Source organism: Trichechus manatus, unplaced genomic scaffold, assembly GCF_000243295.1.
Source record: "Trichechus manatus latirostris isolate Lorelei unplaced genomic scaffold, TriManLat1.0 scaffold00096, whole genome shotgun sequence".
NCBI classification, from domain to species: Eukaryota; Metazoa; Chordata; class Mammalia; order Sirenia; family Trichechidae; genus Trichechus; species Trichechus manatus.
This window is the reverse complement of record NW_004444032.1, coordinates 8331918-8358626: the sequence shown is the minus strand read 5'-3', so window position 1 is coordinate 8358626 and position 26709 is coordinate 8331918. Positions and strand designations below refer to the sequence as shown.

General features: G+C 37.3%; 1 protein-coding gene across 1 annotated transcript in view; it reads left to right on the top strand.

The window, feature by feature from the left end:
• PRKAR2B (protein kinase cAMP-dependent type II regulatory subunit beta) overlaps nucleotides 1-26709 on the top strand; it is a 101297-nt gene that overhangs the window by 65261 nt on the left and 9327 nt on the right. Inside the window, exons 3-7 of the mRNA XM_004382602.2 lie at nucleotides 326-378; nucleotides 6065-6148; nucleotides 15299-15405; nucleotides 19193-19346; nucleotides 25472-25573. Of these exons, the coding sequence (XP_004382659.1) occupies nucleotides 326-378; nucleotides 6065-6148; nucleotides 15299-15405; nucleotides 19193-19346; nucleotides 25472-25573 (500 nt within the window). The remainder of the gene's footprint in view (nucleotides 1-325; nucleotides 379-6064; nucleotides 6149-15298; nucleotides 15406-19192; nucleotides 19347-25471; nucleotides 25574-26709) is intronic.

Below are 26709 nucleotides of genomic sequence, written 5' to 3'. Positions count from 1 at the left end.
CTCTTCTGGCATCTGGTTCATTTTTATATCTTCTATTTCTCTTATTTTAATATTTCCAAGACAAAATATTTTCAGCTATGTTTCTCTGAATAGGAGAAAGCAAAATGCAATGTCAGTGTCTTAAAATGCAGCTTTATATTTTGAGAGATTCCTTATAAATTGCAGTATGAAACCACTTTTTGGGGGTAGACTGCTTGCCTGGATGAAGTAAATTAATATTTGTTTTTATACTGTGTCACTATTTCTGCTGATTAATTTTAAAAAATATATTGTAATGTGTTTCTTGAGGAAAGATTTTTTTAAATGTTCATTTTTGTATTTATAGTATGTGCAGAAACCTATAATCCTGATGAAGAAGAAGATGATACAGAGTCCAGGGTACGTAATTTACTGAATAAATTAATTTTAAATTGATGCTGCTGTATTGTATAAGAGAAATGATAATAGAAAAGATGTAAACAGGCATATGGATTAACAGGAGACATAATGGAATTATTTTGACTATTTCTTCCCCTTGTCTTATCTCTGAAAGCCTACTTCTACTTGAAGTTCTGTAGAGTTACTTTTATCCAAAGAGTATCTCTTTGCCATCTTGTGAGGCCTCTGGGAAGGAGTCTGTTTTTGGAGACTAGGAGTGTCTCTTTTTAGATAAAAAAGAAAGATGAACATAAAAGCTCACTGTAGTTGTGGTTTTATTTCTTTCACAAAATACAGCCAGGTGATGAAAAGTGTTTGTAGTTGTTTTCCTCAATGATGACATTATTTTTCTAAGACAGTATTTCCACTAAAGAAGAATACTGGGAAAGGCCTTCTGTTTCTACTAATTTATAACAACAAAAGCTTACTCTGAAACAAACAAATCACAGTAAAATTACATATAAGTGTTAGTACAGTAGTTATTAGGTTAGTTTTTAAATCTGTGAGTATGAGTTTGCTCAGAAAATGATTTCTTAGAGGCCCTAATGAATGTTTTTGTACGACTTGGTGCAGTGTCACTTGACGCCGTTTTCAAGCTTGTCCTTTAGCTCAGTTCTTGTATTTATTCAGTAAAAAGTAAACTAAGAGATTATTGTGCCTGGAGATGGAAAATAATCATTTACCCCTTTTTTTTGTTTGTTTGTTTTTGAGTACTGCTATGGATTGAGTTGTGTCCCCAAAAAATATGTGTTGTAAATGCTAACCTTTTTATGCCCATGGTTATAATCCCATTTGGGAATGGGTTGTCTTTGTTATGCTAAGTAGGTAGGATTAATGTAGGGTATGTCTTGAGTCGATCTCTTTGGAGATATAAAAGAGATTAAACAAGCTAGAAAGCAGAGATGGGAAAGGATAGATGCCTTGCCACATGAAGATCACCAAGAAGCCAAGGAATAACAACCTTCTCCCAGAGCCAACAGAGAGAAAGTCTTTCCCTAGAGCCAATGCCTTAAATTCAGACTTCTAGCCTCCTCAACTATGAGAAAATAAATTTATGTTTATTAAAGCCACCCATTTGTGGTATTTCTCTTACAGCAGCACTGGATAACTAAGACAAGTACATAGTTTGCAAAAGTCCCCCTTTTTTTCTTCTAAAAAATAAATAAACAATAAACAGATTTCTGTGGTTCTGAAAAAATATTTAAATAAGAGTGAGTTTTAATGTGGAAAGGCAGGTGCTATATCCCTAAGTCACTGCATCATTAAGCTCCCTTAAATATATCTAAAATCCAGTGGTAAAAGAAAAGAGTGTTATGACGCAGAAGATCTTAAAGGAGATCCCATTTCACCCCTGAACCCATGGAGACTCCCAGCACCATGGCTGTGGGAGCTAATTTCTCACTTCTTCTTGTTGTTAGGTGCTGATGAGTCAGTTCCAAACTCATAGCAACCCTATGCGCAGCAGAATGAAACACTGCCCAGTCTTGCGCCATCCTCACAGTCTTTCCTGTGCTTGAGACCATTGTTGCAGCCATTATGTCAATACATCTCACTGAGGGTCTTCTTCTTTTTCACTGACCCTCTACGTTGCCAAGCATGATGTCCTTCTCCAGAGACTGGTCCCTCCTGATAAAATGTCCAAAGTACGTGAGATGAAGTCTCACCATCCTCCCTTGGAAGGAAAATTCTGGCTGTGCTTACTACCAGAATTTAAATTCTTTTGATGAAGTTCACAAATCCCAACCTCTGTTCTTCATACCTCACTGAAAATTCTTTTACCTTAAGAGCAAGATATCTTTACTAATGTGTGGCATGTTGTTACTACTCCGTGTGGTCTGAAAAACTAGACCCCGCATATCGTACTTTATGTATCTAGCAGCTACTACAATGGGCAACATTTAAAAATTACATACATTCTTTATATTTGTGTGTATATTTATATAATAACAATACTTCGTAATTTAGATGGGTTGGATGTGCCAGTTTAACTCAGTAAAAATAAAAATCAAAGAATATTTGAAAATACGATTTGAAAACAATATACAGTAACTCTTAAACTCAAAAACTGTTAGGCCTTGAAAGGAATTTTAGATACCATTTGTCCATAAGGTAGGTAAATGATTTGACTGGGTTACTCGAACTAATTTTTAAGTTTTGTTAGGGAAGCTATACCAGTTAAGATTCGTTTGAGTGTATGGTTTTGCAGCAGGACAGCCAAGTTCTTATTTCAGCCTTAGGCAAGTCATAAGCATCCATTTTTTCCACCAGTAAAACTGAAATATTAGTATCTCTCTTGTACGGGTTAGGGTAAAAGAAGAAAGAGAGATAACACAAAATATGGTGTTATCCTAGGTACTCAATTAATGAAAAATATTATCATTAATGTTATCCCTTCCATATCAATTCTAGCTATACTATAACCACCTTCCTTACACCTAAGGCCAGAAGAGACAGAATAAGGAAGGGAAGATTCATGCTTCCCAGAAGAGTCTGATGCACTGCTCAGAAAAAAATTTAGTCCTTAGAGTTAAAAAATGACCCAAGCCTTAGCTAGCAGGCAGGAGCCAGCCCATCTCTGGGGCGCAGGACTTAAAAGTATAGTCTTTGAAAAGGGCACAGCTATCTACTAATTATCCTTTTTGCCGTGTCTCTCACTTCAGAATTCCAGTTTCCCAGGAGAGTTTCTGAAAGACCCAGCTTTGGCTGGGTGGGGAAGTGGGGGCAGGGTCAAGAAGTCCAAACTTGCCTCCTGGGAAACCACGCCTATAAATGAGGGCAGTTGCTAGAGAAGGAGGAATCTTTGCAGGTGGGTGTTCACCCCAGGAGTTATCCCCTGCAGCATCCTTCTAGATATATATTTTTTAAAATAATTTATTTTATTTGTTGTTGACAATATGCACAGAAGAACATATACCAATTCACCAATTTCTACATGGACAATTCAGTGACATTGATTGTATTCTTCAACTTGTGCAACCATTCTCACCCCCCTTATCCTAATTGTTCCTTCTTCATTAACATAAACTCACTGCCCCCTAAGTTTCTTATCTAATCTTTCAAGTTACTCTTCTGGATATTTTTGATGGATGTTTTTGTAATTACTGTATTAATTATATGTTAATAATTATAATAAAGTGCTTTAGATTCTCAATTAGAGGTTGAGTATTCTCTCCTATAAACACGTTATTAGAAACTGTACTGTTTTTTGTCTTAGAAACTGTAAGGCAAACTGCACCACAGCTCTTGGGAATGATTATTATAGATTTCAGAATTAATTCGATTGAAACTGATATTCAAAAATGTCTGTGAGGAAAATGTATACTGTATTTTGATAAGGTAACATTTCATTTGGGCGTTTTATATTATTTTTTGGAAGCTATGTATCACAAAATTCTTAATCTCTTAGACTAGTACAAATAGGAATTTATTAGCTGATATGAATTCAAAGAAAATTTAAGTACTTAAAACTCATTTTGGAAAAATAACAAATTGAATTTTAGTTGGAATCCTTTAACATGTAGAAGCTGGTAAAGAAGAGCTGACAGATTTAAAAATGGAGCCTTTCTTTGTTCTATTACTGCATAAAAGTTTTTTTGGAGTGCCTTCTGCATATCCGGCCCTGTACTAGGTGTTAGATATACAGTGGTGAGCAAAATGGACAAATCCTTGTTCTCATGGAGCTTAGAGACTAGTGGCAGAGGCCGACAACAAGCAAGTAAATTAATGAATAATTAGAAGATTGTTGTTCTTGTTGTGTACTTTTGAATTGATTCTGCCTCATAGTGATCCTGTAGAACAGAGTAGAGCTGCCACATAGGGTTTCCAAGGCTTTAATCTTTATGGAAGCAGATTACCAGGTCTTTTCTCCCTTGGAGTGCGCAAGTGGGTTCAAACCGCTAGCCTTTCGGTTAACAGCCTAGTGCTTAACCATTGCACCACTAGGGCTCGTTAATTACAAAATATGAAGTACTAACAGGACAGTGAAACAAGATGTGGGAATTAAAGCAAAACTCCAAAAAATCAAGGTTCCCTAATAATATGTATATGTAGATGGTTGGAGAAGTCTCCTTGAGTTGAGACCAGAAGGATGGGCATGCATTCAGGCTTGCCTAAAGGCTGTCCGATGGGGAGGAGCTCAGGAGCTTGAGGTTCTGAGTGAAGACAGGTGTGTGTGGGCTGTCTGGCCTAGGTGAGGATGGAGATGGAAGGAGTGGGGACTGAATTCTCAGTAAGTGTGATGGAATCCATTGAGGGTTTAAGCTGAAGAATGAGTGTTCTGATTTAAGTTTTAAAAAGATTACTTTCAGCTCTGTGGAAAATAGATTGGACAAATATACAGATTTCTCTTGCTTAACAAAATAGATATATTTTCTTTAAATAAGTAAATCTTACTTAATCCATTTTCTCATTTTCTTGATTGAAAGGCAGCAGAGTTTAGTAGTTTAGAGTGGAGTCAGCAAACTTCTGTAAAGGGCTAGACAATAAATATTTTAGGCTTTTTGTGCTGTACAGTCTCTGTTGCAACTACTCAGCTGTGCTGTTGTAGCTTGTAAGCAGCCATAAATAATATATAAATAAATGAGCATGACTGTGTTCCCATAAAACTTTATTTATGGACACTGGGACATTATAATTTTCACGTGTCACAAAATATTGTTGATTTTCTTTTATAGTCATTAAGAAAATATAAAACCACTCTTAGATCGGGGCCATACATAAACAGATAATGGCCCACAGGTCATAGTTCGCTACTTCTCGGTTTAGAGTATAAACTCTTTACCCAGCCTGCCTGGGATGAATCCCAGCTCTGCAGCTTATGAACTGTGTGCTATTGGAGAAGTTACTTCGCTGGGTTCGTTTTCTTGAGTCTAAATTGGCACCTTATTCATTGGTCTATAACTAGGATAAAATGAGTTAATATTTGTAAAGACCTTAAAATAGTACCCGGCACACAGTAAATGCTAAATAAATGTTTAATAAATAAGATTTGTATCCTGAAATCAGAGATAAATTTTAATGAAAAACAGTGGCCTCTAGTATAATAAAAATCACACTTGGGTATATTGCTGCAGCTTTGGTTATCCAGAAGCGGAGCTCTCTCATCCAGAGGCAGGATCATGCCAAGTCCATCAGAAAAAAAAAAGTCTTTAGAAGTGGGAGAGCATTTAAGAATTTGCTTGCTTCTAGAGACTTTATCTAGTTTCAGAGGAAAGAACTACACCCTGAGAGAGTGTTAATATACTCAGTAGAAACAGAATAAAGGCAGTCTCTTAGATTTCTGGCATAGCTGTTGCAACCTGTGTCTTTTTGCACTCTTTCCACTGGCTAGGAGCTTTGGAGTCTTTCCAGCCAGTCATAGACCTTTGCATAATGAACTTGCTAACACCTTGGTAAAAAAAAAATAGTCGGTGCTATGTTGATGAATGTATACTATCCCCTTTAGACAAATTGTATTACTTTCCCCCACTTAGTGGCCTGATAGTTATATGGTAATTACTAGTCACTTAAAGTGAACCTCAGCACTAGCAATTCTTTCTTCTAACATCTTGCTAATTTTTGTTAGGAGATTTTGTGCTCTATGAGAATCTGTAAAGTAACTGGTTAATGACGGTGTTTTGCTTTGTTTTTAAATTTGCTATCTTTTTAGATTATACATCCAAAAACTGATGATCAAAGAAATAGATTGCAAGAGGCTTGCAAAGACATCCTGCTGTTTAAGAACCTGGATCCGGTAAGATAAATCTTAATAATAAAAAATGATTTTTCTTCAGTGTCAGTGTCAAGAACTGTGCAGGGTCTTGGATTTTACCCTCCAAAAGGCCAGCAGTTTGAATCTACCAGGCGCTCCTTGGAAACTCAATGGGGCTGTTCTACTATGTCCCCCACTATGAGTTGGAATCGATCTGATAGCGGGTTTGGTTACAAGCTAACAAAGGAGCCCTTGTGGTGCAACGAGTAAGCACTCAGCTGCTAATTGAAAGGTTGGCAGTTCATACCCGCTCAGTGGCTTTGTGAGTGAAAGACCTGGTGATCTACTTCCGTAAAGATTACAGCCTAAAAACCCCTATGGGGCATCTCTGCTCTGTCACATTGGGTTGCTATGAATCAAAAATTGACTCAAAGGCACCTAGCAATAACACAAGCTAACAAGCTAGTTTCATGGATGCAGGCAGAAAACATGGAACTCCGGGGTCAGAAACAAAGGATTTTGTTACTCAAAGACTGAGGAAGAGCAGTAGGCAGACCTTTGTGTTGGTTTGTGTTGGTCCTCTCCCCTTCCCGCCCTGGGCGATGCAGAGGGCCCGTTGTGGATGCCTGTACACGCAGAGGTTACATTACAGGAGAGAAACACTGAGCTTGGGTGTCCACTGCCTGTAGAGCAGAGAGCAAGCAGTCCTGCCATTTGTCTGGGGGAAGACGTTATCTCATACCTCAGGGTTACTTGCTACAAACACAACCCTGAGAAATGGGCCAGGTAGAGAGAGGTTAGTGCCTTGCATTCTTGGTACACCCAGGAAGAGTGCAGGAATGCTGAGGGCCCGTGGTGAATTTCCCCTCTCAATAGCCAATAATGCCCCATGCCGTGGAGTCGATTCCAACTCATAGCGACCCTATAGGACAGAGTAGAACTGCCCCATAGGGTTTCCAAGGAGTGGCTGGTGGATTCGAACTGCTGACTTTTCAATTAGCAGCCAAGCTCTTAACCGCTGTACCACCAGGGGCTCCTTAACCAATAATAGTAATTATATTTTAATGTCTACCTTGTATATTACACGTATTTTAAAAGTAACATTTACTTGGCTTTAAAGGTGAGGGGATATTTTGTTCTTTTAAGGATTTGGAAATCTCTAATCTTTAGTTTTGAGTGTATTTCTTGAATGTCCTCTGTCAGTATGAGTGAGCATGCCGTTTAGAAGTTGCTCTGCACTCTGACCTAAATCTTCGACTTCCTTTGTCACAGATTATGCTTGTTCATTGCTAAACAGCCATTTGGGAAAGAACCCCTGCTGCCATGTTCTGAATGTGAAAACTGAGTCAGCTTTTGTAACTTACCCCAACTTCTCTTTTGGTTCAAACTCAGCATCTTACAGTTTTCAGATTGATGTCCTAGGGAAGGAAGTATTAAGTCAAGACCTACTGTTTTTAAGCTGGTGGATTCAAACTGCTGACCTTTTGGTTAGCAGCTAAGCTCTTAACCACTGTGTCACCAGGGCTCCTTTTTAAGATGAAGTCTCCTATAAAAGGACAATTTGTAAAGCTAGAGGTACTGCATCATTTCATGTCTTCTATACTTAGTCATATTTATACCCTGAAATATTTTTAAAATCTCCTTTGTTTCTAATATTACTTATGTTTATATTGTGATCTCCAGGAACAGGGATTACATTTTGTGACTTTGGAGATCTTGTTTTAGGACCACATATTACAAATCTGTGTGTCCATCTCTGAGTCCAGATTACTGGCTCTGACAGGCCTGTCTGAACTGATCATACCAAAGATCTGTTAGCCACTTCATTCATTTATCCATTCTCTTGAGGGCAGGGATTATGCCACTCAAGGCTCTATAAACGTACTGTTGTTGTTGTTAGTTGCTGTTGAGTTGATTCTGACTCATGGCGACCCCATGTGTGCAGAATAGAATTGCTCCACAGGGTTTTCAAGGCTGTGACCTTTCAAAAAGAGATCACTGGGCCTGTCTTCCCAGGCATCTCTGAGTGGGTTTGAAACCACCAACCTTTAGGCTAGTAGTCGAGTCCTTAACTGTTTATGCCACGTAGGACTCCTCCGCACATACTAGGCTCTCAATGAAAAAAAAAAAAAAAACAGAAACAAAAAACCATTGAACAAGAATAAGACTACTTTGAGTTAACCTTTAGTATTTATTTAAGTATACATATTTAATAGTAAATTATAGAATTGGATATGTTTGTTATTTGTAATAAGATAATAGTATTTATTCTAGATAATCTAGAACCCAAATCTTGTTAAGTCATACCAACCCCTTGAACGTAGTTCATCGTAGTTATACATTCACAGTGTACCTTAAGCCTATTGAGAGTGGCTCTGATATGTCTGTCTTTCTCTATCCAAGTTTATTCACTCAGTTCATTCAACCCACATTTACTGAGCACCTTCTCTGTACCAGGCATGGGGTCATTGCTGAGAAAATAAAGGCCTGGTTCAATGCCCTGGGTTGGTGTTGAGACTGTCCTGTGGATCAGATGTTCTCTACGGCAAGGCCTCTTGTCCAGTTTGATCCAGGTTCTCCAGAATTGTCACCAAGGATAATTTTTTAGACTTCTTTGACTGCTCTGCTGAAGGTCTTCAATATATATTTTAACGATGGAAGAATAACAAATGAAATAAAGATAGAAATTCAGGAGTTTAGTCTGTGAATGGGAAAATTCTCTTGAATATTAAATAGTGAAGTAAGTGACTAAAGAGAATTTGTGAAATTTTGATAGGCTTCCAAATAATCCCAAATCTCATTTATCTAGAATAGTATGTAGTTCTATGAAAATAAAGAAGGGACACCGAATCGTGTGATCTCCCACCTTTATGAGTCCAAATAATTATTATGTAAAGATACAAGTGGTGTGTGTGTTTATGTACATGTGTGTGTATCTGTATATCTATATATATATGATAGTTTTGGTATTGGGTTTAAACTAATTTAGTATTTAACTCATTTGCCTCAAATGCACACAGAAGACAGCTATAAAATTAATCCTTAGTTTTACCCCTATGGGTAGGCTTCAACCAAGGATTTTTCAGCTAGAATGTTACATGGGAAAATTTTAGAGATCAGCAAAAACAGCGCTTCTCAAGCTTTAATATGCCTGCATATGATCCAAGGATCTTGTTAAAATGCAGATTCTGATTCATTAGGTCTGGGGTAGGGCTGAGAGTCTGCATTTCTCACAAGCTTCCAGGTGCTGTCGGTGCTGTTGGTTGACAACCATACTTGAGTAGCAAGGATGAGAGCCAGAAGTTTGGTACTACCATATGTTATTTGGTTTGTATACTTTCCTATTGAATTGAACCAGTATTTTAATGCTTCAGGAGTGACTAAACAGTGATAATCTGTTGTCTATGCACTAAGTAATTAATAGGCATGAGTGATGAATGAAATAGTTGCTAGTTATACTTTCCTGGGATGCTGCTTATTCTAGTCCATCCTCTACATTAAATTGATTTTCTTTGCCATCTCAACTTTAACTATTTTAAAGCATTGTGATAATTTGGTTGCATTTAAACTATTAAAAAACTTTCGTTAGTATACTCTGGCATGGAGTATTTTTGCTTAATTAAAGTGATTCTTTTAAAATATATAAACATGAATTTTTTTTAGACTTCTTTCACTGCTCTTCTGAAGATCTTCAATATATATTTTAAAAACCAGTGTACAGGGAAAAAAAGAAAAAGCTAGTTTATGAATTACCAATTGAAGGAGAGAAAATTTAGATATTTTCCATTATTGAATGTTTTATTGGGAAGAAGAAGCAAACATATTTACATAGTTGTTTCTAAAACATCTTTTATGGCATTTGAGGGGAAAAAAAAAGCTTATCTCAAATTCTTTTAGAAATGACACAGGGTATATACATAAGTAAAAATTTATTTTTTTCAACAAATTATCACTTGTAATAGAAATTTATCCCCATACATGGCAGATTGAAAGTTTTAGGTTACATTCATATTTTATGCAACCTTCTGATTTTTTTTATGGTGTACATTTTTGACAAGAACTCTGAATGCATTTTAATTGAATTACATATTCAACTCGGATTATTTCCTTATAGCATATGGCAGCTCCTTTCAGCTCAGTTTCTTGACTACCCGCTACATTCCAAGGCATATGTAAAGTTTTGGAAGCTGCAAAGACATGGTTCTTGTCCTGGAATTTTAATTTAATGAGAGATATAAGCACATACACAAAGCATTTCAGTAAAACTTGTTAAGTGCTATTTGGTCAGGGTACTGTGAGAGTATGAGGGTCTCTTAGTCTAACCTGAGGATTCAGGAAGCTGGAGAGGCCACCTGAGCTGAGCCTCAGAAAATGAGTGGAGCTCACCAGTGGAAGAAAAGTAGTGTTATCACTAGAGCTTGAAGTGGAAGACATCTGGTGGGTGGGAGCTAAGATATGAATGCTGCCTCCTGGAAAGCCTTTCTCCAGTGTCAAACTGTAGCATTAGGCAAATCCTACAGGCTAAGTAGAGAAGAAGGAGCCCTGGTGGTGTAATGGTGAAGTACTCAGCTGCTAACCAAAAGATTGGTGGTTCGAACCCACCTAGCAGTTCATCCGGAGGAAGACCTAGTGATCTGTTTTTGTAAAGATTACAGCCTAGGAGACTCTATGGGGCAGTTCCACTCTGTCACATGAGGTTACTATAACTGAACAGCAACAAGCAGAGAAGTGTAACAATTAGATTGTGATAATCCCACTTTGGTGGTGGTATAGAAGGTAAAGTGGAGAGAAAGATGGGGGAAGTGAACAAGAACAGAGAAGAGGCTCAGTTAGGAAAACATGACATGATCCAGGGAAGAGAAATGGGCCTGGACTAGGGAAGAAAGAAAAAAGATGGACAGACAGGAATGGTTTCATGAAATATTTAAACATTTGATTAACAGAACTTGGTACTTGGCGACTGATTGAATTAGGGTTTAAAGGAAAGTAACTGGGATGACTCCCATGTCTGACTGGAATAACTAACTGTAAATTTGATAGGTACCTTTTGCTATGATAGGCAAACTTGAAAGAGGAATGGGAAGCAGTAATTACTAATTAGCAAGAAGAATGTGATCTTGGCTTTGTATCTCATTTGAATTTTCTGAAGTCATTGTTTAGCTGGAAAATCTTGCACCTCCTAGGCCTCAGAACATTTTTCCTTGGAGTGCTGTATATTCATACGTTGAGCACAGCATTTACAATTATTAGTCTCTTTGAAGGTATTCTTTTCATGAATATTTTAATGCTGGACTCAGTAGGCCATTTTGCTTTCTGAAATATTTTCTAATTTGAGGCAAACTGAAATAATTTTCCTGTGCTATATGATAGGTTCTTTCATTAATACAGAGTAAACAGTTATTTTTCAAGTGAGTCAGAGTCCTTTATTGAGTCTGTCTCAAATTTGCATTCTGTAGGAGAATAATAGGTGAATTTTCTACAGTAGTTATCCATCATCATGATAAGCCTCTGCCTATTAAATATTTCCTCAGTTCTTTTCACTCTGTTCATAATTATGGGGAAATTACATTTTGATTGACTAGAACAGTCGCCTGTCACATAGAAAGGTTCTAAAAGAAATAATTGCTCTGTATTTTATTTTATCAGGAATTACTTTTTCACATATCCATATATGAATTCTTTAGGGTTTAATGTTTTAAAATGCAGCTATCCCCAAAATTTACTATAGCAGTTTTTCTCTTCTTTTCTTCCCATTTGACATTTAAGTCAGAGCTAATCAGTAAAGCTGATATTCCCCCTTCACCTACCCTAAAAGAGTTGACATATAAATAGTATGCAGAAGAAAATATTAGTAAACCATTTAATCAACCTTCAGAATTTTGAAAGGTGACCATATGTTGCCTGAGTTGATGAACTCATTTGGGTAAAGTGGTCCCCGTGGGGCCAATTAACACCACATCAAGCAAGCACTGTTTTACTGCCACGTTGGCTATAGCACCCCCCCCCCCGGCTGTTTTTCCTCATATAGGTGCCAGGGCTCACATGGGAACCCACAGAGGGGATGAAGAGTGAATGAAAACTCATTGGTGTCATTCTTCCAAAAATTTCTCCTAGTCCACATGAAGATACAACATTATGTTCTGTATTTAAAATGGAGAGTTTGATCTTTTAATAAATTAAAAAATTTAAATCAGTATGCATATACAGTTTAGAAGAATTCAAAAAGAACAGAAGAATATTCGGTGAAAAGGAAAACTCCTTTCCACCCTGTCTCCCACAACCCAGTTCCTCAGGAACCAAGTTCTTTTAGCACTATTATACCTGTCTTTCCAGGGTTATGATATGCATATACAAGTATATCCCTTTTAAAATTTTGGTGGCAGCAATCTCTACAAAGTGTATACCCTGTTTTCTTTTCTTACCGGTATTTATAGAGATTCCACATTATTTTTTAAAATTATTTTTATCAGTGTTACTTATAAAATTTTGAATTGGTACCATTTATATATTATAAAACTAAACCATGAAAATACAATAACATTTTACCATCATTCAGTATGTTAAAATTATGTATACAGCCCACTCCCCTAAAAAAAAAACCAAACCTATTGCTATCAAGTCAGTTTGACTCATGGCTATTCCATGTGTTACAGAATAGAACTGAGCTCCATAGGGTTTTCTTGGCTGTAAGCTTTATGGAGGCAGATCACCAAGCCTTTCTTTCACGGTGCTGCTGGGTGGGTTTAAACTGCCAACCTTTCAGTTAGTAGTTGAGCACAACCCACTTGCGCCACCCAGGGACCGGGTATATATAACAAACCAAAAACCAAACCAAACCGACTGCCGTCCTGTTAATTCTAACTCATAGCGACCCTGTAGGACAGAGTAGACTTGCCCATAGGTTTCCAAGGCTGTAAATCTTCACAGAAGCAGACTGCTACATCTTTGTCCCACGGAGCAGCTCGTGGGTTTGAACTGCTGACCTTTCGGTTAGCAGCCAAGTGCTTTAACCACTGCACCACCAGGGTTCCTCTGTATATAACAGGAAGCTTCAAATAACCAAAACAGTATTGAAAAATAACAAAGAACTCACACATCTCGATTTCAAAACTTACTACAAAGCTACAGTCACAGTGTGGTACTGCCGTAAGGACAGACATATAGACCAATGGAATAGAATTGAGAGTCCAGAAATAAACCCATGCATCTTTGGCCAACTGATTTTCAACAGGTATGCCAAGACCATTCATGAGCAAAGAACAGTCTCTTCAACAAATGGTACTTTTTATTTACTTTTAAAAAAAGTCTTGGCAGTTATGTTTTTAATTTTCAAGCTATTCATTTTTCTCTGATTTGTTCTTTTTCTAAATGTCCTTTTTTGTTTGTTTCATGGATATAACATCATTTTGAATATCTCTGGGCATAGAAAGCTCTCCACTGTTCCCTGAAATATCTGTCTCATCTAGTGTTATTTTGCTGTTTATCTTAGTTTTGTAAACTACTGGAAGGGCAATAAAAAAGCTGATTTGGAGCACTGAGTAAGTGGGGCAGGTCTGTCAACTGCTGTACTGTTTAGGTTGAGCTGACAGGGAGTCAGCTGTTAGATTGGGGAACCCCTAACTGCCGCTATGTGAAGGTCTTTGTTCTTGGGCACCAGTGTTTACAATAGTTGTTCTAGTTCTAATTTTTTTAGTTTTTCCCAAGAACCTCACTCTGATCTCTTATCTGGGGAGAGTTAGGGTTGACCCGTGGCTGCTAGGCATTCTGTGTTCAGGGTAGAGGGACTTGGAAGGAAGGTATCAACTGATCCATGTAGGACTTCAGATCAGCCTACTTGTTTTCCATTCTGTGATTCACTCTAACCCCAAATGAACCAGGTGTTTCCAGGCCTGGAGCCTGTTGGTGTTCAGTAAGGCACATTGGGCCTTCCATGCTGCAGGCTACAAGCTCATGTGTGCTGCAGTGGGTGCTCATTCCACACCCTGCATTTAACTTACCTTTTCTTGGAAATCTCTCATCCATCATTGCCCCTTCCCATACTTTATATCATTATAGATTCATACTTTCATATCCCTTATAAAATTTTTTATGGGTTTTCAAAAAGAAGATAAACCACATGTGGTCTGTTTATGCTCTTGATCTGGAATATTTTGTTTCTTTAACCTGTGTTCTCCACTTGGGTCTTATTTCTTCTCTTTAATCTGTCTTCCCCTTCTTAATTTACTTATGTTCATAATTCATTTTGGCCTGGGCAGTTATTGTACCAATAGAGAGTGACTTCACTAAAGGTTCAGAGCTTACTACGTGGCAGAAGAAGTCAACCTTTAATAACTGTTAAGTCTTTCGACTTTGCTTTTTCTATTGTACCATGTTCTTTCCCTGTATCCATTTATTGTTTGTAGGTCTCTGAACTGTTTCTGTATTTGTTCTGAGAAAAGATTTATTTTACCTCTTAGTGTATTCTCATTAGCTGAAGTTTATCCGTAAGCCTTGTCAACCACACATTAGCTGAATTAAAAAAATTGTATATAGTTTTAAGTAGTCTTGAATAATAGTTACAGTGTTTCTGGCTTCAGTTTTAAAAATATCTGCTTTAGAGCAGGAAATGGTTGCTTCTTGAAGGAAACTTACAGAGGATAATAGAGTATTTTCTATAATAGTTTTTGTTTTTGTTGTTTTTCTCTTTTGTTCTGTTTTGGTTTGGGTGCTAAACCAAAACAAAGTATTGAAATCAGGATCTGAACTCAGCAAGTATTTAGGCAATCTCTACATAAATCCTAGTGTTGACTAATGTAGGGAACTTTTTAAAAATGGGACAGATGTCTTTAAAAGAAATATGAAATAATTCTTTACTAACTTGGTCATTTTAGTTGCTAAGATTATATTTCATACGGTATATGGTGGTTTGGTGGTTACTTTTTATGTTTAAAGTGGTGGTAGATGCAAATATTCTGAAATAGACTGATTATAATTACTTTCATTCAGATACTGAATATGAGAGTAAATATATAATCATCTCATTTGCGTGTTATAAGGAAGCCTGCACTATTTATTTTTTCTGACGAGACTTAATGGCAATGATGATATTTCCATTTCTTTGATTTTGTTCACAGAATATAAAGCTAATTACAATTATTTAAGAAAACATGGTCTTGATAAACAGGAGATTATGTCTTACTTTTTTAACAATAGGAGCAGATGTCTCAAGTATTAGATGCCATGTTTGAAAAATTGGTCAAAGAAGGGGAGCATGTAATTGATCAAGGTGACGATGGTGACAACTTTTATGTAATTGATAGGTAAGTTTTCCATAACCTCACTACTGAAATTTAAAGAACCTTTTGTGTAAAATGTTAATGGTTATTACAGCTAATGGAAAATTTATATGTAATAGTTGCTATTGCCTCTTTACTTTTATTACTATGAAATAGGCACTATAAACCTTCTGTGAATGAATACATGTAGTGAAACCACACCAGATCAAGGAAAGAAGCATAGTTTAGAGGGGACCTATTAGTTTTGGTTAGCTTCCTCTAGGAATCTCAGTCATTTACTGGGAGCCTCCTCATTTGCTAACTTGTATTTGAGAGTAAGTAACATTATTAGTATATCATAGATTCCTTTACAGTACAGAATAGAAGTGTAATACAAAATTGAGGATGTTTGAATCTCAGTAATTCAATCTGTGTAATTATATTTTTTTTAAAAAGTTTTTGTTTTTTAAAACTTACTATAAAAATCAAACATGCTCATGGTTTAAAAAACTTAAATACATGTATTTCAACAAGGGTATAAGGTGAAAAGTAAGTCTCTTCCTGCTGCTTCAGTCACCCAGTCAGTAGAGTGAGAAGTTATGTATCCTTCCAGAAATTGTTTATGCATTATTATATTTGTCTTTAAAATACTTTATAGAGAAATTGCTTTGTTTATGTTGAAATCTAATTTCAGAGAAAGTGCATTGTGCTTTATTTCCCTCATCAAAGAACAATGTGCCTTGAGCAATAATTAGATGAATCCTGGTGCCATAGTGGTTAAGAGCTATGGCTGCTAACCAAAAGGTCGGCAGTTCCAATCCACCCTGCTCCTTGGAAACCCTATGGGGCAGTTCTATTCTGACCTGTAGGGTTGCTATGAGTCGAAATTGACTTGATGGCACTGGGTTTAAAATGTAGTAGGGGAGCAGTCTGAAATGACTATTTTTTCACTTTTATAAAATGATGATGAAGTGTTTATAGACAGTTGGTATCATCAGCTCCTCCCATTTTGTGTGGAGTACAGATCATCTCCAAGCCTGATTTATTGGATTACATTTCTTCTCTGAATTGTGTTGAAATCAGTGGCCTTTGCTGGAAATTGCACACCTTCCATCTCCTGAGGCCTTATTTCGATCTTTGGTTTGTGAGTGGTATCTTTCATACACAAGCTGTTTGAACTGTTTTTTCTGGACTAGTGAAGGGTTTTCACCAATTCCTTCATTCCCTCATCCTTGCCGTGGTGATCTATAGACCTATTGCCAAGGCTTCAGCCAGGGCTGAGGTGTATTCAGATTTTGGAAAGAACAAAACCGGATACTGCAATTAAAGTCATGGTTTTGGTATCATTAACAGTTTTCATCAGTGAAACACCTCAGAAATTCATTCAGCTGTTCATTTGTGTTGAATTGTAGGGGAATATGAGAACTCCAAATACAATTCAGTATTCATCTTCTTTTAGTATGTATTTTGACTATAAAAAATGCCTTACATTTGTATATGGTACATTCCCTTTTCAGTTTGATGCTAATCACCCATTTGACAGATGAAAAGACTGAGGAACACAGAAGTGACACGACTTGGTTAAGGTCACTCAGTCAGTGTAGAGCTGGCCCCACAGACAGGTCTCCTGGCCTCTGCTCAGGTTCTTCACACAGCTCCACACTGCCCGAGGTCTCACATTGATCAGTAAAGAAAGCTGTATGGAAAAGCAGCACACAGATTTTAGACTGATACAATTTCAACTGGGCTGGAAACTTGTTTTAACTCTCACCTGCACGTTTGTTATATTTTATCCCATTCAAAATAGTACATTTAGTAAGCAGTTTCAGTGCAAAAGACTTCAAATAGGATAGTTTGTCTATAGTTGAAAAAAATTATTCATGAGACAAATTCTAGAAGGTAATCTTGGAATAGCCATTCTATCCATGAATTATGTTAGAAACCAATTATTCTCTTCCTTTATTCTTTTTATTTTATTTTGTTGTTGTACTTTAAGTGAAAGTTTATAATTCAAGTTAGTCTCTCATACAAAAATTTATACATACATTGTTATGTGACCCTGATTGCTCTCCGTATGCTGTGACAGCACACTCCTTCTTTCTACCCCTAATTTCCCATGTCCATTCAACCAGCTCCTAAGCCTCTCTGCCTTCTTATCTCACCTCGAGACAGGAGCTGCCCATTTAGTCTCATGTATCTACTTGAGCTAAGAAGCTTACTCTCCACGAGTATCATTTTATATCTTATAGTCCAGTCTAATCTTTGTACTTCCTTTATTCTTAATACCTTTTGTCAGTTATGTTTTTGTTATTATTATTTTGTTGCTGTTCTTTACCATTCTTAATCCTTTTCCAATCTTAAAAGCCACTCCCTTTTTTGCTAACTTTTTTTTTTTTTAAATTTTTGTCTTTGTTAGGGTTTAGCCATAGAATAAAGCCAAATAATTTCCTGTCTGCCCTCACAGGTGCATCCACAAGCCTTGAAATCATCTTTATTCTGATAAAATACAGTATGCGGAAAGACAGTCGTCCACGTGAAGAATTGTAGTTTCTATAAATATAGGGTCTAGATATTATGTAGTACAGTGACATGCAAACTGAGTTTTATATTCCTAGAAAAAGAAACCCCAACTAAAAGCACAGAAAAACTGCAGAAAGGTCAGGATCAGATATTTGTCTGAATTCCTACCACGTTTTACTTTAGATCATGGGTTGGCAAATTTTTTGTGTAAAGGGGCAGAAAGTAAATATGTTAGACATTGCAGGCTGTATAGTCTCTGTCATAGCTACTCAACTCTTGTTACTGTAGCATAAAAACAGACATTTTAAAAAAAAAAACAACAAAAAATCTGTTGCCGTCAAGTTGATTCCAACTCATAGTGACCCTATAGGAGAGAGTAGAATTGCCCCATAGGGTTTCCAAGGTGTGGCTGGTGGATTTGAACTGCCTACCTTTTGGTTGACAGCCATAGCACTCAACCACTGTGCCGCCAAGTGCTCCAGAAAAACAGCCATAGATAATGCATAAGCAAATGAGTATGTCTGTATTCCAATAAAACTTTGTATATGAAAGCAGGCAGTCAGCATGTGGGCCATAGTTTGCTGACCCCTGCTTTAGATTATAAAGTACCCTCGCAAGTACTGTAGACTAGTGGCTGACCAAATTGTTATAAACCAAAAAAAAACTCGTTGCCATTGAGTCGATTCCAAGTCATAGCGATGCTATAGGACAGAGTAGAACTGGCCCATATGGCTTCCAAGGAGTGGCTGGTGGATTCGGATTGCCGACCTTTTGGTTAGCAGACAAGCTCTTAACCACTGTACCACCAGGGCTCCCCAATTGTTACAGATACGTAATTTTTGAAGTTATTTTCATCTGATTACAAAAATAATACATGTTCATTTTAGAAACAGAACCTCTTTAACTTAGTGATCCTCCCTGGAATCCCTTATTATTCTTACCGCCAGAGATAGCCACCGTCAGTGGTTTGATATACATTCCTCCAGTAGTTGTCTATGCATATAGTATTTGGCTGTATTCTTAATTATATTCTTATCATTTATTATCTTAAATGTTTATTGTTTAGTCTGATTTTCCTAACAGAAGCCTGTATGGCCGTTACCCTAATCTAGTTGATGATCTCTTCATGCTTGTCTGGAACAGATGGTGCCTGTGACACATAATGATGCCCTTTTGTTACTTGCTGTCATCAGGGAAAAAGGAAGGCAGGAAGTAAGATTTTATTGCACAGGACCCTTCTCTGAGATAATGTGTTACTGCAATGAAATTTTGCATGAGTTACTTTTATCTTTAATTTACATATGCTCAACAGAGGAACATTTGATATTTATGTAAAATGTGATGGTGTTGGAAGATGTGTTGGTAACTACGATAATCGTGGAAGCTTTGGCGAACTGGCCTTAATGTACAATACACCCAGAGCAGCTACAATCACTGCTACCTCTCCTGGTGCTCTGTGGGGTTTGGTGAGTGAAATATTTATTTGACTTGAATGCTATTATTTTAAAAAATCATAATGACACTAGCTAATAGAATATTGTAATCTAACAGGTAGGTTTATTTAGGATCATCATTTACTGAGAATTTATTAAGCAGCTATTGGATGCTGAGTTATTGGGCACCAAGACTGTGCTGAGTTAAATCTTCATGTCCTTTTCCTCGCTCCTCCAGTCAAGTCAGGAGCTTAGGACCGTCGGCCCTGGGAGAGACACTCAGACCCAAAATGTTCCTTTCTTACCCACTTTTAAAAAACAGCTGGCCAAACGGACAGCCTTCAGTCCTGTTTTCTCAGATAGCTTTCTGTGGTGAGTATTATAATGTGACGACATCAGTGGTTCCCCAGGTGTGGTCCACTGATTAGTAACAGCTGTATCTCCTGGGAACTTGTTAGAAATGCGAATTCTGGGGCCTGCACCCCAGACCTACTTAATCAGATACCAGGGAGAGGGGACCCCAGCACTCTGTGTTTGTGCACACCCTCCCCAGTGATTCTGGTGCATACTAGTTTGAGAAACCACTTTAAACGGATTCTCTGGATGGTATAAATGATTAGCAACAATTTTGCATCTAAAAGCAGCTGTAGAGAAAAATTGCTTCATGCCTGTGCTTCTCAGCCTGGTGGCACATCAGAATTTTTTTTTTTTTTTTTTTTAAATAAAAAAACCTCTTGCCTAGGCTTCATCTGAGACCAGTTAGAACCTCTTGGGGTGGGACCTGGGCATGAGTACTTTTAAAATAAATTTATTAATGGTGATATTTCCACCAAACCTAAGTGTTGGTTTAAAGACATGTTTGGAGGAAGAAGGAGATTTGTTTCATAGATGATATCAGGATGCAAAATAGCAGGTATTTGCAAAGCTGATTCGGGAAGACTGTATTTAAGGTAGTGCTTCTCAAACTTTAATGTGCTTATGAATCACCTGAGAATTTTGTAAAAATACAGATTCTGATTCAGTGGGTCTAGGGTGGGGCCTGAGATTCTGCATTTCTCATAAGCACCCAGACGGTCCCAGTGCTGCCTGATGCTCAGACCATACTTTAAGTAGCACTGATTTAGGGTGGCATGTTTTGTTTTTTAAATTGTTAAAAACAGCTCACTCTATAGTTTTGACACACATTTATTAGGTTATTTCTCTCAAATCCTTGTATGGAAGGAAAAAGGCTAGTTTAAATCTGAAGTTTGTTAACAGTCTTGTTTCCAAGGGCTGTTGCATTAGACGTTACATGCTACTCAACCATGACTCATAGTCTGAAGTGGAGTCCGCTGATAAAAATATCTCTTCATCAGAGGAACAAGAAATGCTTTGTATTTCTTTTTTATTAGAACCAGGCGGTTATTGTATACTTATTAGAAATGTGATGAGTCACTTTTAAGTTGTAGAAGAAAAATTGGAATTGTTTCAGGTGGAAAGGAGACTTATTATCTGAAGTGTTTAAAGGACCGTCAAGAATGTGAATACCCAAAGCCAGCCAAATAAAAACTCCAAACCAGAGCAAACATGGTCCACAGCAAGTGTTTGCTTGTCATCAAAGTGGTCAAATAAATCTAGAGTGTAGTATGCCTTGTATTATTACAAAAAGTATTATTTAAAAATTTAATCATCCCATAAACAAACTATGGTACATACACACAGTGGAGTACTATGCAACGAGAAAGAACAACAATGAATCTGTGAAGCATCTCATAACATGGATGAAACTGGAGGACATTATGCTGAGTGAAATAAGTCAATCACAAAAGGACAAATATTGTATGAGACCTCTGTTGTAAAATCCCATGAAAAAGTTCACACACAAAATGTAACAATCTTTGCTGGTTACCAGGGATGGGAGGGGTGGAGGAGAAATACTAAATAGGCAATAGATAAGTGGTATCTTGGGTGAAGGGTGAGACAGTACACAACACAGGGGAAACTAGCACAACTTGTACAAGGAAAGGTCATGGAAGCCCGATAGACACATCCACACTCCCTGAGGGACTGAATTGCTGGGCGGAGGGCTCTGGGGACCATGGTCTTGGGGAACATCTAGCTCAACTGGCATGACACAGCTTATAAAGACAATGCTCTACATTCTACCTTGGTGAGTAGTGTCTGGGGTCTTAAAAGCCTGTGAGCGGCCATCTAAGATACTCCACTGGTCTCATCCCTTCGGGAGCAAGTGAGAATGAAGAGAACAGGATACGAGGAAAAGATTAGTCCGAAGGACTAATTGTCCACAGCTACCAAGGCCTCCACCGGACTGAGTCCAGTACAGCTAGATGGTGCCCGGCTACCACCACTGACTGCTCTGACCAGGATCACAACAGAGGGTTCTGGACAGAGCTGGAGAAGGATGTAGAACATAATTCTAACTCACACCAAAAAAAGGCCAGATTTACTGGCCTAAAGGAGACTGGAAAAACCCTGAGAGTATGGCCCCCAGACACCCTTTTAGCTCAGTGGTGAAGTTACCTCCGACATTCACCGTTCAGCCTGGGAGTGGACAGCCCCGTAAAACCAAATGGGACTAATGAGGTACAGGAGTCCAGTGACAAGGGCAGAAGGCAGAAGGGGACAAGGAAGCTGGTGATAGGGAACCCAAGGTTGAGTAAGGATATTGTTGATGTGTTGTGAGATTGTTAACCATTGTGATAGGGCAACATTTGTAGTAACTGTTAAATGAGAAACTATTTTGTTCTGTAAGCCTTCATCTTAAGTGAGAATGATAGCACGATTGGAAGAGCGTAGTCAACGTCACTGAGCTGTGCATGTAGAAAATTTTTGAAATGGTGTATCTTTGGCTATGTGTATTTTCACCAAAAAAAAAAGGTTGAGAAGTTAGAGGGTTGATATGTTGTGGGGCTGTTAACCAATGTCATGAAACAATATGTGTACTACTGTTTCATGAGAAACTATTTGTTCTGTAAGCCTTCACCTGAAGTACAATTAAAAAAAAAAAAATTAATCATCCCAGTGGGGTTGCCAGCCAAGGTCAGATTGTCACACAGTAAAGATGCAGGTTGGCACTTTGGAATACTGAGAGTTTTCAGCCCTGGTAGAAAACCAGTTAGGTATAAAGGCCCATTGTTTCCCAATGTGTATACTGCTTAAGCTCTTAAGAAGGATTGAGCATTTTCAGAGATGTTGACTAATCTATACATGTTACTAAGCTTTATTAAAATGGGCAGCTGTGATCATCACCTTAGGACATGTACAAAAGCAAACTTTTTTAGAAGTTAAAATAATTGATGTTTTTAAATTGTGGTAATATATTTATCACAAAAAACTGCTGTTTTAACCAGTCTTAAGTGTACAGTTCAGTGACATTAATCACATTCACCATACTGTGCAACCATCAAACCATCACCACTATACATTTCCAAAAAAAATTTTATCACCCCAAACAGAAACCCAATACCCGTTAAACAATAACTCCCCATTCTGCCCACCTCTTCCCCTAGTAACCCCTGATAAACTGTTGTGGTTTGCTCTGGGATGCTGTGTAATCATTGAGTGTTTGTCCTTTGAGTCTGACTTATTTCACTTAGCACAGTGTTTCAAGGTTCATCCATATCGTAGCATGTATCAGAACTTCATTTCTTTATGGCTGAATAATATTCCATTGTATGTTTGTACCACAATTTGTTTATCCATTCATCTGTTGATGGACGTTTGGGTTGTTTCCTCCTTCTGGCTATTGTAAATAATTCTGCAGTGAACATCAGTATACAAGTATCTGAGTCCTTGTTTTCAGATATTTTGGGTATTTACCCAGGAGTGGAATTGCTGGGTCATGTGGTAATTCTTTCTGTTAAATGAGGAACCCCTAAAAGGTTTTGCATGGTGGCAGCACCATTTTACATCCCAGCCAGCAATGGAGGGAGGGTTGCAATTTCTCCACATCCACTCCAACACTTGTTTTGCATTTTTCTGATAATAACCATCCTAATGTGTATGAAATGGTATCTCATTTTGGTTTTGATTTGCATTTCCTTAATGACTAATGACATAAGCATCTTTTTAGGTGTTTGTTGGCCATTTGTATATCTTCTTTGGCGATATGTCTAGTCAAGATCTTTGCCCATTTCTAGACTGGATTGTTTGTCTTTTTGTGGTTGATAAACCTGCTTTTAAAGAGCAACTTGCCTAACTAGTCCCTCCTCAGAGAAGGTCAAGTAGAAAAAAAATTTTCTCTTAAGGTCAACAGATAAGCACTCCAGTGTATAAGTACAGGTGTAAGATAAACAAATTTCAGAAGTCTTTTATAGACTAGTCCAACTATGTAAATATTTGGTCACTGTTGGCCTTAGGGCATTATCCAATCTACATGACCATGCTGATGGTTCAGAGAGGTGATTATTGAAATGACTAGGAAGAAAGCTTTTGAAATTGGACTTTCTGGACTTCATATATTACAGTGGATATGAAGGGGTGGGCTACTAATAAAAAATTCTTCCAGAGACATATAGCTCATTATGGTTAATTTATAAATTGCTAAACTATTTCTAGTCTTCTGTTCTTGCAGTAACTTCTTTTCATAAAATAGTGTCAAAACTGGTTTCTAAACCTGATTATATGTCAGAATCAGTTGGGGGGGCTTTTATGAAATATGGATTATCGAGCCCCATATGCAGAGATTTTGAGTCATTAAAATCTAGGACCTCTCAGAAACCTTTTTTTTTCTTTTTCTTTTTTAAGCACTCCAGTTGATTCTGATGCAGAGCCAGGTTTAGAAATGATTTCAGTGTTTTTGTTATTCTGCAATTTTTTTTTCTTTTTTTAATTATTAAGAGTACAAGTCCAAATTACAGCCAATACCAAATTGTAATCAACTGAATTGGGGAACAGGATGTTTAATTTCTGAGGGACTTACTTCCACACTGGCATTTTTCTTCATTGCACCAGTTCATTTAAATTGAGCCTTAAATATGTTGGCACAGTGATTTATTAATAGTATACCCCAATTAGCATTATCTTATTAAAATGGTATAATTGTTTAACAGTGAATGCCAAAGTAACATAATTATGGGGTTCTTATTTAAGAATTAAAATAATGTTTTGTGAAAATTTTTTCAGTATAAAATTTATAGGAAAAATAATTTGAGCTGTTACCCTAAAGAGTTTCCCTACTTCTGTATCTTTGAAGTCATGTAATATAAACATAAATAGGAACATGATAAACACCAGAATTAGACCCTGCTCAAAAAAGCTGTAGTTTCTCTGGCTTTTCATATCTTTAAAAAAAAAAACAAACTCTGACATAATGTGAATGTGACAAAGAACCTCTTACAGTGTAATTGCTTTATGATTTTAAAATATTTTCTAGTAGAGTTTTTCATACTTTTTTACTGCAAACATCATTAAGAAACACAATAAGAAACACCACGACCACGACATATGTTTGTGTGTAACTGAAACAAATAACAACACTACGAGGGATTCACTCAGATTTTCTCTTCTACTTTATTTTTTATAAAAATACTCGTCATGTCCCACCGAATTGATTTTGCAACCCTCTAGGGCCAGCATTGGAGTCCTGGTGGCACAGTGGTTAAGAGCTTGGGTGCTAACCAAAAGGTTATTAGTTCAAATCCACCAGCCGCTCCTTGGAAACCCTATGGGGCAGTTCTCTGTCCTATAGGGTCACTGTGAGTCAGAATCAACTCGACAGCAATGGGATTGGTTTCTGGTTTAGGGCCACTATGCACAGTCAAAGAACCTTATGCATATATGCATATATATATATATATATATATATAAAATGTATGTATGTATACACACACACTTTTTTTTTAATGGTGACACAGTGCCTCCTTGTGGGCATAGCTCAGTCACACGTTGGTTGAATCTCTTCTAAATAAAAGTAAACCAATGCATCATTTAAAAAAAAAAAGAATATTTTATGTGGTTCTATATTGTATTTTATGCTTGAAGAAATAACAATCTGAAATGAGTTGCATTAAAAATACGTATTAATCTTTTATTTCAAAGTCTTCAATTATTGTTCATTCATTGCTGGGAATAAAAGGAAACTACATGTTAAAACAGATGTTTTTTCCCCGTAAAATCTACCTTTTAACTGTCTTTGTATTTTGATATTCTGCCTTTAGGACAGGGTAACCTTCAGGAGGATAATTGTAAAAAATAATGCCAAAAAGAGAAAAATGTATGAAAGCTTTATAGAGTCACTGCCATTCCTTAAATCTTTGGAGGTAAGTTTATATATGTTTATGCTTTTATTTTGCTTTAAAAACTTTTCTTTTTTTAGGCGTATTTACTTCTGTAGAAAAGTTCCTTTAAATAAAAATCTATCCATATTTTCATTTGGAAAAAGCAAATTATGTTATTTGGTTTTATAACTCAGTATTTCTTTTACTACCTATAACTACATCTGTTTTGTTGTTTATAAGTACATAGACTTCTATCTGGCATATATAACATTTATATATGATCTTTATGTTAAAGTAGACAAAGTGATCACTAAATGAAAGCAAAAGCCACCTTTTTTCATTCTTTCATAGGGAGGAGTTATCTGACTGTCCTTACCTTCTCCTTCCCTGTTGTCCCTGTAGTTTATTCCACTTCTCCTTTCCTCTTAAAGTCGGCATTCCAGGGCTCAGTCCTTGGTCCTCTTGTCTTTTCAGTCTGCACTTGCTCACTTGGTGAACTTGTCAAACTCCATGGCTTTAAATGCTGACTATATGCTCATGCTTCCTAAATTGACATCACCAAGCACAGCCTTTCACTTGAATTCTATGTCATTTACCCAACTGCCTATTTAACATCGCCTCTTGGATGTCTGATAGACACCTCAGACCTAACATGTCGTAAATCTACTCCTACCCTGCCTCCTCCATCTGAGTGGATGGTAGCTCCCTCCTTCCAATGTCTCAGGCCAGAAACCTTGGAGTTAGCCTGGACTCCTCTTTTTTCCCCACCCGTGTCCAATCTGTTAGCACTCTTATCTGTTCTATCTTGAGAATATATTCAGCATCTGATCATTTCCCACCCATTTGTCCACCATCACCATGGTATGAGCAATCATCACCTCTTCTCTGGCTTATTGCAGCCTCCAGAATAATCTTTTTAAAACCCAAGACAGATCATGTCAATCTTCTGTTTAAGACTTTCTTCGGAAGGCCCACATGGCCCTACACAGTCTGTCCTCTGCCCCCACCCTATTCTCCCTTTGACCTCATTTCCCACAGCTCCCTGCTCAGCATGTCACTCCAGACACACAGGTACGTGGAGCCCATGCTTACTTCAGGGCCTTTGTATTACTGTTTGTCTGGAATGTCCTCCAGCATATCCCCCCTAGTTCACTTCCTTATTACTTTTATTTCTTAGC